General features: G+C 25.3%; 1 protein-coding gene across 1 annotated transcript in view; it reads right to left on the bottom strand.

Moving 5' to 3' along the window:
* The window catches only part of LOC105364238 (putative uncharacterized protein DDB_G0282133), a 19,544-nt gene extending 8,999 nt beyond the window's left edge, over positions 1-10,545 (bottom strand). The window contains exons 1-5 of the mRNA XM_011502128.1: positions 10,318-10,545; positions 9,574-9,687; positions 9,176-9,334; positions 8,756-8,950; positions 1-4,031 (exon numbers count right to left, since the gene is read on the bottom strand). The exon at positions 1-4,031 is cut by the window's left edge and continues 625 nt beyond it. Coding sequence (XP_011500430.1) covers positions 1-4,031; positions 8,756-8,950; positions 9,176-9,334; positions 9,574-9,687; positions 10,318-10,455 — 4,637 coding nt within the window. The 5' untranslated portion in view covers positions 10,456-10,545. The remainder of the gene's footprint in view (positions 4,032-8,755; positions 8,951-9,175; positions 9,335-9,573; positions 9,688-10,317) is intronic.
* Positions 10,546-13,656: the final 3,111 nt, after the last annotated feature.

Below are 13,656 nucleotides of genomic sequence, written 5' to 3'. Positions count from 1 at the left end.
GTACTACTAAATTGACCATGTCCAAAGCTTCTATTATCTATATCCATAGACCCATCAGAAAAACCTGTCCCTTTCAAATTTTTGCTAAATGGACTATTATCAGAATCAATATTAAAATTTTTTTCGATTTCCAAATCAGATTGCCCGCTATTATTTGAAGGATCATTGTGATTAACGAAATCTTCATTCAAATTATTTTTCCCATCATTAAACATTGATGAAAAATCATCACACTGATGATTAGATTCAGCACAAAAATTAGTATCTATGGATGATAATTCATTAAGTCTAGGGTTAGAGCCTAATAAATTAGGCACTACACCTAGAAGTCCAGGACCAATATTTTTGCCATCATCTATAGGTAAGTCATTACTTGGGGAAATATTATTCAATCCAGAGCCAAAGTTTGTATCTATATTAAGAGGTCCATCTTTTCCGAGGAGTCTATTTGCTCCAAATGGACCAAGAGGACCAAAATTTCTCCCTTTGTTTAATAATAACCCATCCTTACCAATTAAGGGTTTATTAGGCCCATATAGTCCTGATCGAAAATTTCTATCCCTTTCCATTAGCCCATCTTGACTGCATGTGGATTTATTAAAGCCAAATGAACCTGGGCCGAAATTTCGATCGTTACCTATAGACCCCTCTTGAACAAAAGGGAATTTATTAGGTCCTGATGGTCCAAAGTTTCTCTCTTTATCTAAAGGTCCATCTTCACCAAATGGAGATTTTTTAGATCCAAATGGGCTGGAACTAAAATTTCTATCTTTATCTACTGGCCCATCTTTACCGAACTGAGATTTACTTGATCCAAACGTGCCGGAAGCAAAGTTTCTTTCAATACCAACTGTACCATCTTTACCAAATGTAAACTTGTTTGACCCAAAAGAATTAGGACTAAAGTTTCTATCTTTATCTATCGATCCATCTTTATTAAATAAAGATTTACTAGGTCCAAATGGCCCAGGGCTAAAGTTCCTATCCTTATCTACAGATCCATCTGTATTAAACGGGGGTGGCTTGTTAAACCCAAAAGGTCCAGAACCAAAATTATTATCAAGATTCGATTGTGGCACATCTGCATCGAATGATTTATTATGTGGAAATTGATCATCTGAATCAAATTGATCATCATCAGATAGACCTGATCGAGAAGGCATCAACATCATTGGGGGAGGATCGATTTTTAAAGTTAGAAGAGATGGAATAGTTGATTTTGAATTTGATGGTCCAGGTGGTGGCTGGTTAAAATTTCCGCGTTGACCGAATGGTGGTGGAGCAGTATTGAATTGGCCAGATTTAAACGATGGTTCTTGCCGCCCAAAATTACCAGTTTGACAAGCTGGTGCATTAAATGATCCATCATTAAGATTGCCATTGTTGAAATCATCCCGAGGTGGTGGATGCTGAAATTTTTTATCAGAATTTTTATTTTCGAAATTACCTTCCTCAGAAATTTCATCGGTGAAAGATGGCGTTGGAGGCTCCTCTAAAGTTGTGATAATTGCCACATTCGGTTGTTCTGGAGGCGGTTGTAAATTCATATCTTCTGCTTTGGGATCCTCTGCTCCCATAAAAGGAAGTGTATCGGACTTTTGTTGTTGAATATCAGCATCAAAGTCGTTGTTTTGTTTAATGTCTTGATCAGCAGATATCTCCTTCAATTGCTCATTTGGATTAGCATTACTATCACCTTCGGTTGGAATTTGAACTGTTATGGTTTCACCATTGGATTTTAACTCATTTTCACATGGAATCCAAGCAGATTCATCTATCATAGGATTGATTGCTTCAATTGATTCAATAACATCTGAGCTATCTTGTTTGTCAGAAATTTTCAGTTCAATAGGGTCTACAAATGATATATCCTTCTCAATAAGTGGAATATTTTTATCAATAGCGTTATCCAATTGTTGCTCATTTGTGATAGTATCAAATTGTTGCTCATTTTCGGCGTTTTCAAGTTTTTGTTTATGTGGATTAAGTGATTGATCTGAGCATTGAAATTCAGCAATATTATCAGTAGTATAATCAGATTCAATTTTTAATGATGGAGGTGGTACATCAAAATTTGGTGGCATTTGATTGATTTCCTTGGATCCAGAATTTTTGTTCTGTACAAAATCATTAGATTCTTTACCATCTACAAACGAAAATTCTTTCTGTCCTGATGTATTATTAAAATTATCCAAAGGTCCTTCTTTACTATTATCATAATTATTAGATGATAACAGTTGATTATTAGAATTTTCAAAATCCAAAGGTTTATCAGATGAATTGGATTTTTTATTCAGATCTTTATCTGTATTTTCGCTATTTCCAAATATAACAATCTGATCATGAAAATTTGATGGATCAGGTGGAACTTGATTCGATAATTCAGTTAAATCTTGATTTTCGGAACTTTCTTTATTTACGAAATCATTATTTGGAACTCGATTTCCAAAATTTCCGAAATTAAGACCTTTGTTTACAAAATTATTTGGAACACGATTTCCAAATTCATTGAGATTTCTATTTTCGAAATTATTTGATATCCTAGTTCCAAAATTATTTGAATTAGTATTACTAAAATCGTTTGGTCCTCTAGTTCCAAAATTATTAGTAGAACCTCTGTTCCCAAAATTATTAGAACCATCATTTCCAAAATCATTTGATCCTCTTATATCTTGACCAAACTTGCCTCGTATTACACCACCTAAATCATCCGGGGGATCAAATCCACCACCTCCCCGAAACTTCGATCCAAACTTTTCGTCTCTGAAGTTAACACCTTTTCCAAATACTTTATCTCCTGAAACTTTTTTGAAACTTTCACTAAGTGAACTTGTATTAGAAGACGAGTCCATACCAAAATTTCCACTACTTGGTTTAAAAACATCTGTAACAGCTTTTCGTTTTGCCATGAGTTTTTTTAATTCTGGAGGCATATTATCTTCTGATTGCTGTTGATTACTAGGTTGCTGCCTATTTATAAATCTATTGTTATCTTTGTTGCCGAAATTATTAAAATTAAACTTATTATAATCATCATTACAATTTTCATAATTATTATCATTATTGTAATTATCTTGACTGCCTCTTCCAAAAGTCCCACCTTTATTTGATCCACCAAATTTATCATTATCATCATTTCCTTTATTAAAATCATTTGGATTGCCTTGATTATAATTATTTCTATTTCCTTGATTGAAATTGTTTCTATTTCCTCTATTGTTCCAATTCCCTCTATTATTGAAGTTACTACTCTGGTTATCTTCATTTGACCCTTGTCGAAACTGATTGCTGTCTTTACCAAGGCCCCTTTGTTGATTTGACTGATTGTTGACAAAGCCTGTTCCCAATAAATTTGGTGGTGGACATTTACTCAATTGTTGAATATTGATATTAATAGGAGGCTGAGATACAGGAGGGGGTGGTGGATTCGTATTTAATGGGGGTGGAGGTTGAGAGTATCCGGGTGGCGGTTGAGAAAAATTTGCAGGTGGAAATCCAGGTGGTGGCTGAGAAAAATTAGGTGGTGGAATTTGATGTGGCGGTGGCCCAGTCATTGGTATATGTTGCATACTATACTGGGGAATTTGGGTCGGTATTGGTTGACCCATAGGAGGCATACTTGTATTCATTGCCGGATTATACTGATTCCATTGAGCCCATGCTTGACTCATATCAGGTTGCATCATTGGTGCCATAGCGACTTGTGGAGGCACCATTGGTTGCTGCTGTATAGGAATTGTTGGAGCAATTGGAACTGTAGCTGCTGTAGACGTGATTGTAGCGTGATCTTGTTTCGTTGTCAAACCCAGAGTTTTACCGATTCCTAATAAGTTATTAATAAGTCCCTGATTCTCGGTGCTAGACAGGATGTTTAATATCTTATCACCACCTGGCATATCCTTCTTCTCTGCTTCGGCTTTAGCGGCTGCTGCAAGCTTCTGCTGTTCACGCTTTCGACGCATTTGTTCACGGCGTTCAATTAATTTTTCTCGCCAAGATGTCCATTTAGCTTCGTACTGTTTATATTGAGTCTAGAATATGGAAAATGGGAGCATGATGTCAGAGGAATGTGAAGGATTAAATAGATATAATGTAACTTAATCGCTAATTTTACATTTTTTAATTTAATGACATTTTTGGATTTTTCTTAACAGTGGAAAATTTTGAAATTAGTAGGTTCAAGATAAATTATATGAATAAAATTTTTTATACTTCGAAATAGAAGCTTATTTAATGCATTTTCATTAAAAGAATAAATACTGGTGAAATTAAATTATTTTTTTTCATCTATATTTCAAAGTACTTCTTAAAACTTAAAAAAATTAGTATTATTCTAATATTTAATATTCTTCTACCTATAAACGATTTTAAAATAAATTCTAAAAATGTATAAACAGCTCAATACACATTGCTTACATAAAAAGCTGAACTTTTGTTCTTCAAAATTAATTGACAATTATTATCATTTATAATTCAAGAAAATTTTTTTAGTAAGTTATTTAGAAACATAATGTTTAATTACTTAATTCAAGAATAGACAAACATAAAAAAATTTTATGGTGTGCATATATTTAAACAAAAGTAATTATATAAAATAAGTTTTTCAAGAAATTCTTCTAAAAATTACTTTTCAGTTTAAAAATATTGATTCTTGTATGTTCTTTTATTATATAAATTTTTTTTCAATTTATATAACAAATCATTATTTTAAAGATTAATTAATTTTGGTTGAAAAAACATCTGTTTCTATACATATATCAAATTATAAATTCTCGATTTTCTTTATATTTCTCAACAAAATTATTTTTTCAAAGTTTTTCAGATTCTTAACTACATATAACCACAATTTATATGACTGCTATTGTAATTGGAAAATATTTATAAATATATTTTATTTATAAATTATCTTAAAATATATTACAAAAATTTGTATGAAAATTTATAATTACGTCGTTGAATTTTTAAAAATAAAGAATTAATAAAATTATTATATTAATTACCTAATTATTTGATCTCATTTGGAAATAAAATTGAAATATTTGTTTATATTCTTGTAACATTAAGTTAACTAGATTCTTTTATTCATCATAATATTACAAAGTTCATATTTATTACTTAAATAAGAATGCACAATATTATTTATTTCATTATTAGTCAAATATTATTTAGATGTGTCATTTTTCAACATTTGTATATAAACTAATAGAAAAGTGATTATGTAATAATTTGATCAACATAATATAATTTAATTTGGTATTTATAAATTTTAATAATTTTCTAATAATGGTTCAATATGTACTCGATTTCATTATTGATTCAAACAAGTAAAATTTACAATATTATAAACTAATTATTCTAATAAATAATACTAATATTTTTAATTTATTAGAAATAGTTTTTATAATAGTTTTTCTAAGATAATATTTTTAATGAACTATTGATAAAGTAAAGTATGCTATTTTTATTATATTCAAATTCTAATGACTTACATTACTTATTTAAATTCCAGATTGAATAATATAAATATTTCTAAAAATACAATTAAATTAAAAATTTATAAAATAAAGAAAGTACCTATAAAAACACTATTTTTCTATTAAAATACATACCAACTAAAATATATATTATTAAATATATATTTTAAATATTTTTTGAATATTTATTATATTAAATATTTACTGATATAGTGAGTGTAATATTTAAGTTTACAATGCTACGATATTTTTTATTCTATTATTAATATTTAACATTAGATTTTTAAAATTAATAGAATACTACTTTTTAATGTTAAATTAATTTCAGTAATTATTATAGCAATTATTATACAATGACATTATTTTCATTGAATTATAGAGTTTCATTCGTTACTTTGAATAAGTAATTTAGAAGTATTTAATATTTTGCATTACATGTATATTTAAATATTTAAAAATTATATATTATCAATCAAGTTTTATCACTTCGAATTATTATAAATGAGTATATTATTGAAAAATATTCCTTTTGAAGTAAAGAATTTCAGTTTAAAATGGGAATACAACTGTTTTGATAAGATAACATTTATTATGAAGCTTAATTTTATTTTATAAACTAATAAAAAAGCACAGAATATTATTCTTTGACTTAATCATATATTATTACTGCTAAACTTATATTTTAAACATTATGTGAAGAGCAAATTTTAAAAGTAAAATTTAAAAGTAAAATTTCTTGTAAATGTTTTAATATTATTTTAAATCTTCACATTTTTACTGAAGACAAATTTAAATAAATTTAGAAGATTAAGATCCATGAATATATTTCGAAATTAAATGACAATGTATTATAAAAATCATAAACATTCAATCATCTTTCAGATTTCTTGGCTAGACAAAATACCGATTCATCATTAATTATTAATTTAGATTTTTTCTTGCTATTCCTAAATTTTTGGCTTAATAAATGAAAAAGAAGCTTTCAACAAAAATTACTATATGTATTGACATTATCAATCTGAAATTTTAAATATATATTTTTTACAATAAATGACATAAGAAAACTGTTGATAATAAGATTATCTGTAATATTATAACTTTTATAACAACTTTAGTTTACATTAAACATGTTTAAAATAATTTATTTATATGTTTGATAATAATTTAGATATATTTATATAATTAAAAATTCATTTTCTACAGTTCAAAATAGAGTAATTTTCAAAAAGTTTTATATTTTATCATATATTTACTGTGATAAAAATAATACTTTGTGTAAGTAAAATTTTACGGTTATAATACATTTTCTAATTTAAAATTTGTTATCAATCATTTCTATAATAGAATCATTTTTATTTATTTTTGTGTTTTCTTTTCTTTATTTTTGAATAAAATTATTGATTTATAAGAACGTAAATGATTTTCACATAATGATATACTCATTTTATCAGATAATTTATAAATAAAACTATCATTTAACTTTTAAAGGAAAAGATATTAATTTGTTTTTACCTTAGGTGCAGATATAAAATAATTTTTCAATAGTATGTTGCGTATTTTTTATTATATTAACTATTATATTAATTACTATTATTTAAACTTGGTTGAAATTTAAGTAGAATATGATAAATATATTAGATTAGTGATAAATAAGCATAACAATACACATGAAAAAAAAGGTTTTATTATTTATTAGAAAATTATTATTACCTAAATTGTATTATATATACATTGATTTTCTAAAACTGCAATTATAGGTTTTAATTGATACCCAATTCGTATCATATTCTAAATGTAGAATATTTTAAAATTAATACCAAATCGTATATGAAATATGTAAGTAAATATTAAAAATAATTTTCATATTTTAATTATATAGATATATGAGATTTATTATTACTAGATGAAACTGAAACTTATTTACCAAAGCGTAAAAAAAGTATAGTGAATAATGAAATTTAGTTTTTGTAATCTTATAAATATTTGGTATTTCCATTTTGTAAAAAAAATATATTCTTTATTGATTTTTTATGTATATTATTTTTTATATTAAATGGAAACCAATGCAAATTCTGAAATATATCTAGCTTGAACATTAATTTTTATTAATACAAATTTTGTCATTACGAAGTATATTTACACTATTAATAAATTACACTTTGTAAAATTATATTTATAAATATCGTTTTCAATTTGTTCAATTTGAGTTTATGTTATTAGGATTAAAGTTTTATTTAAATAAATTACAAAAAGAATTTTTAAGTATTTAAACCTTTTTTGTATAATACAAACTTTATCGAATAATATAGCAAATTATTTGTATATGTATATTATATTGATTAGACTAGTGATAATTTTCTTCATTTGTAATGTGTATTTACAATATTTTGTATAAGATTTTATAATTTTATATATAATTGTATTTATAATTGAGTTTTATATAATCAATAGAGAATAATTATATACTGATTGATCATTTAATGATCTATTATTATAATCTAAGTAATCACTAAATTTTCATTTATCATTTTTATTACATAGATATATATTTCTTGCATCACAAAAATACATACTTTAACAAAATGTTACAATTATATAATCACAGAATGATAGAGCATTCAAAAACTATAGAATTATTGCATGTAATATATTGAAAAATTCCATGCTACAATTCTATTATAATGAAAATGCAATACTTTTGTTAAAATCAAGTCTTTTCAATAAAACATTACAGGGTCAAATATAAAATTAAATTTTTATATTATTACAACCCAGAAATAAAATTATAAAAATAGCAAATTGAGTTTATAACCATTATTTAATAAATTTGATCAATAATTATTTTTTGTCTGTCTAGATGTCTAGATATTGGAAAAGTAAATGCTGTATTGTCAATATAATTAAAACATAAAACACAAAAAGCATACTTGCCATATATTTTTCTTTCATTAGTATATATCATTACATAAAAATCTTTATTTTATATGTACAATTATTGTACAATATTATGTTATATAAGCTTATACAAGTTTTCTTAGAAGTATAATCGTTTTATTGAGTTTTAGTTTAAGAATAATAAAATTAATGATTTATTTAATATATTTTTTACCTTTAAAATTTTAACATATAAAATAATTATTAATTACAAAAGCAGCATTATATTATAATTAACATTTTCTTGTATATAAAATATGCTCAACAAAATGCATAAAAATATGTTTGCAAAACTAAGAATATTCTATTAACCTAATTAAATTTTTCAATGAAAATGAAACACTTACTTTATCAGGATGGTTAGCATTTTGAAGTTTCCATGTATTAAATTTCTCTTCCCATTGTTTGAACTGTGCATCAAAGGTTTTCTCAGCCTCGCTGAGTTCTTCGTCGCTCTCTTTTATCTTCTTTGCACTCTCTACTTCTGTTTCAGAGCCAGATGCTCGTTTTATGCCTGCAACATTACTAGTTGCTGGTGGAGGCTAAGAGAAGAATAAACTTTATAAGTATAAGATTGTTTATGTTTTAGTTAAATATAACTACTACATATAAATTATAATGTATATTTGGAATATAATATTTACATCTCCTGAATAAAAAAAATTTCTTTAACTTTATTATGTAAAATATCATATATTTTAAAAATATTATTTATAATAAATATTAATCTAACAAAATTAATGACTAAACTAAAAGTTGGTACTTACAGGTGGTGCACCAGTGCTATATCCATATACACTTATATTACCACTTGGTGGTAATGGTGGTTTGTCATCTTTAGGTGGAGGAGGAGGTGGTTGTGATGTTAATGGTAATGGTGGAGCTTGTTGACCAGTTACACCATATTGTTTCATAGTTTCTTGATACTAAAATAAATTTATAAAGAAATAATATCTAATATGACTAAAAGTTTTAACCTTTTTGTTTACAATACAAAATTGAAGTATTGAATTAAAATTCTTTTAATAAATTATGTCATGCTTATAATTATTGTTTTACAATAGACCATAGTGAAAAATAAATGAAAATAGTCCATATATTTTTGTTTTTCAAATTTTCCAATTAACCACTGTTAATGAACTTATAGATATACATTTTCTTATACCTTTTCACCATATTGTGCCTGCCATTGCTGATATTGTTGCTGCCATTGTTGCCATTGAGCCCAGTTCTGCTGTTGAGCAGCTGACCACTGTTCTGGGGTGTAACCACTTGGAGCCTGATTAAATAAAGTACATTAATTATATAGATATTAAAGAATTTCAAAAGTATAAAAGTAATTAATTTTACAATTATTGTAAGTATTATAAATATAAAATAAACTTTAATTTATTATCTTAAGATAAGGTATTTCATTAACAATATCTAAAATACGTCATTTATTTAAAAAACATTTTCATTACTTCGTTTATAAAATTCTAAAAAAATTAAAGTATTCTTAATTTACGGAAAATAAAACTAATTTAATAAAATAGATTACTTTTATTTGATAATATAAATTTTCAATAAGTTAAAATGGTTTCTATACGCTAAAATATTACTAAATAATATTTTTACACAATACCTACTTTCAAATTATGTATTAAAGTATAAAAATAAATTGTTACTGCATTTTTAAATTGCAATTAAAAAAAAATTAGGTTTAAATTCTATAGTATTAAAAAATAATTTATGTAAGATTAAATCATTAATACTAATTTTTAAAAACTGAATTTAATACAGAAACTGGATTTAATGTAATGATAAAATGGAATAAAATGAAAATAAAAAAATAAAATTATAAAATATATACTAGAGAATTACTGAATTTTTAGTATGATAAAGAATTTCATAAATTTATTTTACTTACTGGCTGATTATAATATTGCATATATGCTTGCATTGTTGCCATAGGATCAGTGCCCGGTGCAGTATATCCTGTTGGTGGTGGAGGCATAGCAGCCGAAACTGTACCAGATGGTACCGGCCATTGATTCCAGTTTTGCATAATTTTTTTATTTTCCAATAATTCTAGCTATAATTTCTGTTAGCTAGCGCATTGTTGATGATTTATTAAAAGATGTCCTTTTGGCTACAAGCTATTTAATATCAAGAAAAAAATATTTTTGTTATATGTACAGTAATACATTATATTTAATTTGAAGGGATGTTAAATAAAGAGTAAATGACCATTAAAGAAAATATGAATTTGAATGTAAAGTAATATAAATGTTTTAATAATATACTAATTTAATTTCTTTGTGATGGTATTTATTTAAATGTTAATACAATTAATTGTATTAATTACAGCATTTGTGTGGTAAGCAAATTAGAGATATGCATAATATTAAAGTATAAAAATAATTTATTTTATTTGGTTGTATTTTAATTTATTTTGTATAGTATTTTAGAAAAATTCTAAATAAAAATACTCAATCAATTAAGACTCTTTATAACTATATTGGCTAGTCAATAAAAAATTATACAAAGCTTATTAATAAAGTCAAAATTGTATTGTACAGGTAATATTATATTAATATTATACAAGTTAATTGGCATATTTCAGAGAAATTAATAATTAATCAGTTGTTTAAAACACTAGATATTATACCTCGGAATTTATATATATATATGTATTCTAACATCTATCTGTATAAATGTTTTTGTATTTAGACAAATAAAATTATTTTGATACATATATTTAAAAATAAAATAAGTTATAAATAAATTAAGTTTAATGTGCTATTGTCAAAATACAATTAGATTTTCATTTACAAAATATTTGTGGACTTCAGATAGACTTTTTTCCAAAATAATGAATTTATCTTCCAAAACAAAATTAAATATTGCTATTCAAGTGATTTTATATAAAATATATAAAGAAATAATTAATAATTTTCAAATAAGATTATTAATACTACGAGTTCTTAAATTTACTGATAAATTACATTTTGAAACTGTTTTAACAATAATCCCACACATATAGACAAAATAAAATAAACACAAATAATTAATCTTTCATAATAATAAATAAAACAATGATTATATGTAATCAGGAATATATATATATGAATGTTCTATTTATGTTAACATTAAAAAATAAAAATTAAAACAAAGTTAAACATTGCCAATTAATATACTATCTATTTTGCCTGTACTTATATTTTACTTATAAGGATTAATGAATATAATTGAAATGAGAATAATTTGTTTTACTATTATTTCCAATATTGATAAATCAAGAGTTATGATATTAATGACTAATATTTATTTTAACAATATGTATTTATATAAATTCATCTTATTTCTAAATATCCTTTACGTATGTATGTGACATGTATGCAGCATATCTCATTTTATACATTTATATGGATTATTTTATTTTATTTCTTCAGTTGTATGAAAAATTGAACTCACAAAATTTTATAATTACATACACATACGCACACGCACGCACTACACACGCGAGCGAACCAATTTATTCACATATGATATGAATAATGAAATGATAAAGGTGACATTAAGAATGCACGCACCATTCCTATGAAATCTTTGGATATGCAATATATGTGTACGTGTATTAAGTATAAAGATGCATAAACACTGTACACCCACATCACATATATTACATAATGTGTATATTTATTTTACACAGCGAAAAATTGCTAACAAATACAAATATTTGCGGTTCGAAAACAAAAATATAAACCGTGAAAATAAAGAATACAACATGGATTGACGATTTTCTTACGTTTCTCGTCTTTTCAGGGGAAAATCGATTGCAGCGCATCAGGGCTTTTCTCCAGTCACCATTTTTTTTAATCAGACCCGCGAGATGTGTATTTCAGGAAACAAAAACAAACATTTGAAGAGAGCAATTAAAGAATAATTATACGTCTGGTCAATATTCAATCAATTATAAAAGAAAGTACAGTAATGCATTGGTATATGAAATCAAAATAAGTGGTACAAAATCCGACATTATGTATAGTGAATACAAAATGGCTCTCGCGGAAGCGGTTTCTTCTCAGATGGACATCACCTCAAATAAGTAATGAAAAGCCCCCTTAAATGAAGTTCAATTACAGATCCCTATACATTTAGTTCTTCATTCAATTGAATTTGTATAGTTTCTCTAATAATCAGGTGATTTTATATTTTGTATATTTAGAAAAATTTTAGGATTTCATCTGATGAATAACACTTTAAACAACTAAGAAATATTTTGATCAAATTCTTGCGCGAGTGTATGACTTTGTGTTATTACATATTTCTGTTTATGTTTAAAATGATATGGGTATATTCGCTGCAGTATCAGCGAAAATCGATGGTAATTAATAGGGGGGGGGGGGAATATAAGAAAAACACCTTCTTTATTTATCTTATTCCTAATATTGTAAAAGCTATGATGAAATCACAATACTTACACATTAGTTCTCGACGCGCGTACTAATGGAAAAAACTTCGTTGAAGCATAAACGAATGAAATAAATCAATGTAAGTAATATAGAAGCACTAAACGACTTAAAATGTTGGAATAAAACACGAAGGAGACAGCAGCGAAATCCTTTCGTGAATTGATACAACTACGCCATTCCGGAAACGCGGATGAATTCAATGGACAATGATGGAAGAGTGATTTAGCGCATGCGCGTAAAAATCGATTGTCGTTATTTCTCTATTTGTTGTATATGACGGTCAACTCTGACAGGCAGGCACTATAGCAGTTTTACTTAATTTATGTATGCACAGTACATGGTTTAAATTTTATCCAAATTTTGTAATTAAACAAAATAAATAATTATTTAGTTGATTACAACAAACAATTTAAAAATTTTAAAATAGTAACAATAAAAATAAAACTTCTTTATAGAAAATTATTTATATTTATATTTAGATATTTTGGTAGTTTTTTTACACAATAAAGTATAATTTCCTTTTTTTATTTCATTAAATGATTATTAATCTTCGATTACATTCAAAAATATTTATTTACAATTTACATTTACATTATTCTTTTATTTCGAAATGCAATCGCTTCTTTGTGATCTTATAAGTTTTATACAGACATGTTCTTTCAGTTATTTAATAATATAATCTTTAATTAATATAATACACTACAAGTATTTAATAAAAATAAATAGATCTTTACTATTGTGTTCTATTGTGTTCTTAAACATAATTATACTATTAACAAGTAAATAACAAA

The sequence above is a fragment of the Ceratosolen solmsi genome, unplaced genomic scaffold (genome assembly GCF_000503995.2).
Source record: "Ceratosolen solmsi marchali unplaced genomic scaffold, CerSol_1.0 scaffold10, whole genome shotgun sequence".
Taxonomy (NCBI): domain Eukaryota; kingdom Metazoa; phylum Arthropoda; class Insecta; order Hymenoptera; family Agaonidae; genus Ceratosolen; species Ceratosolen solmsi.
Note: the sequence above shows the minus strand (reverse complement) of the source record. Positions and strands in the feature narration are given on the sequence as shown.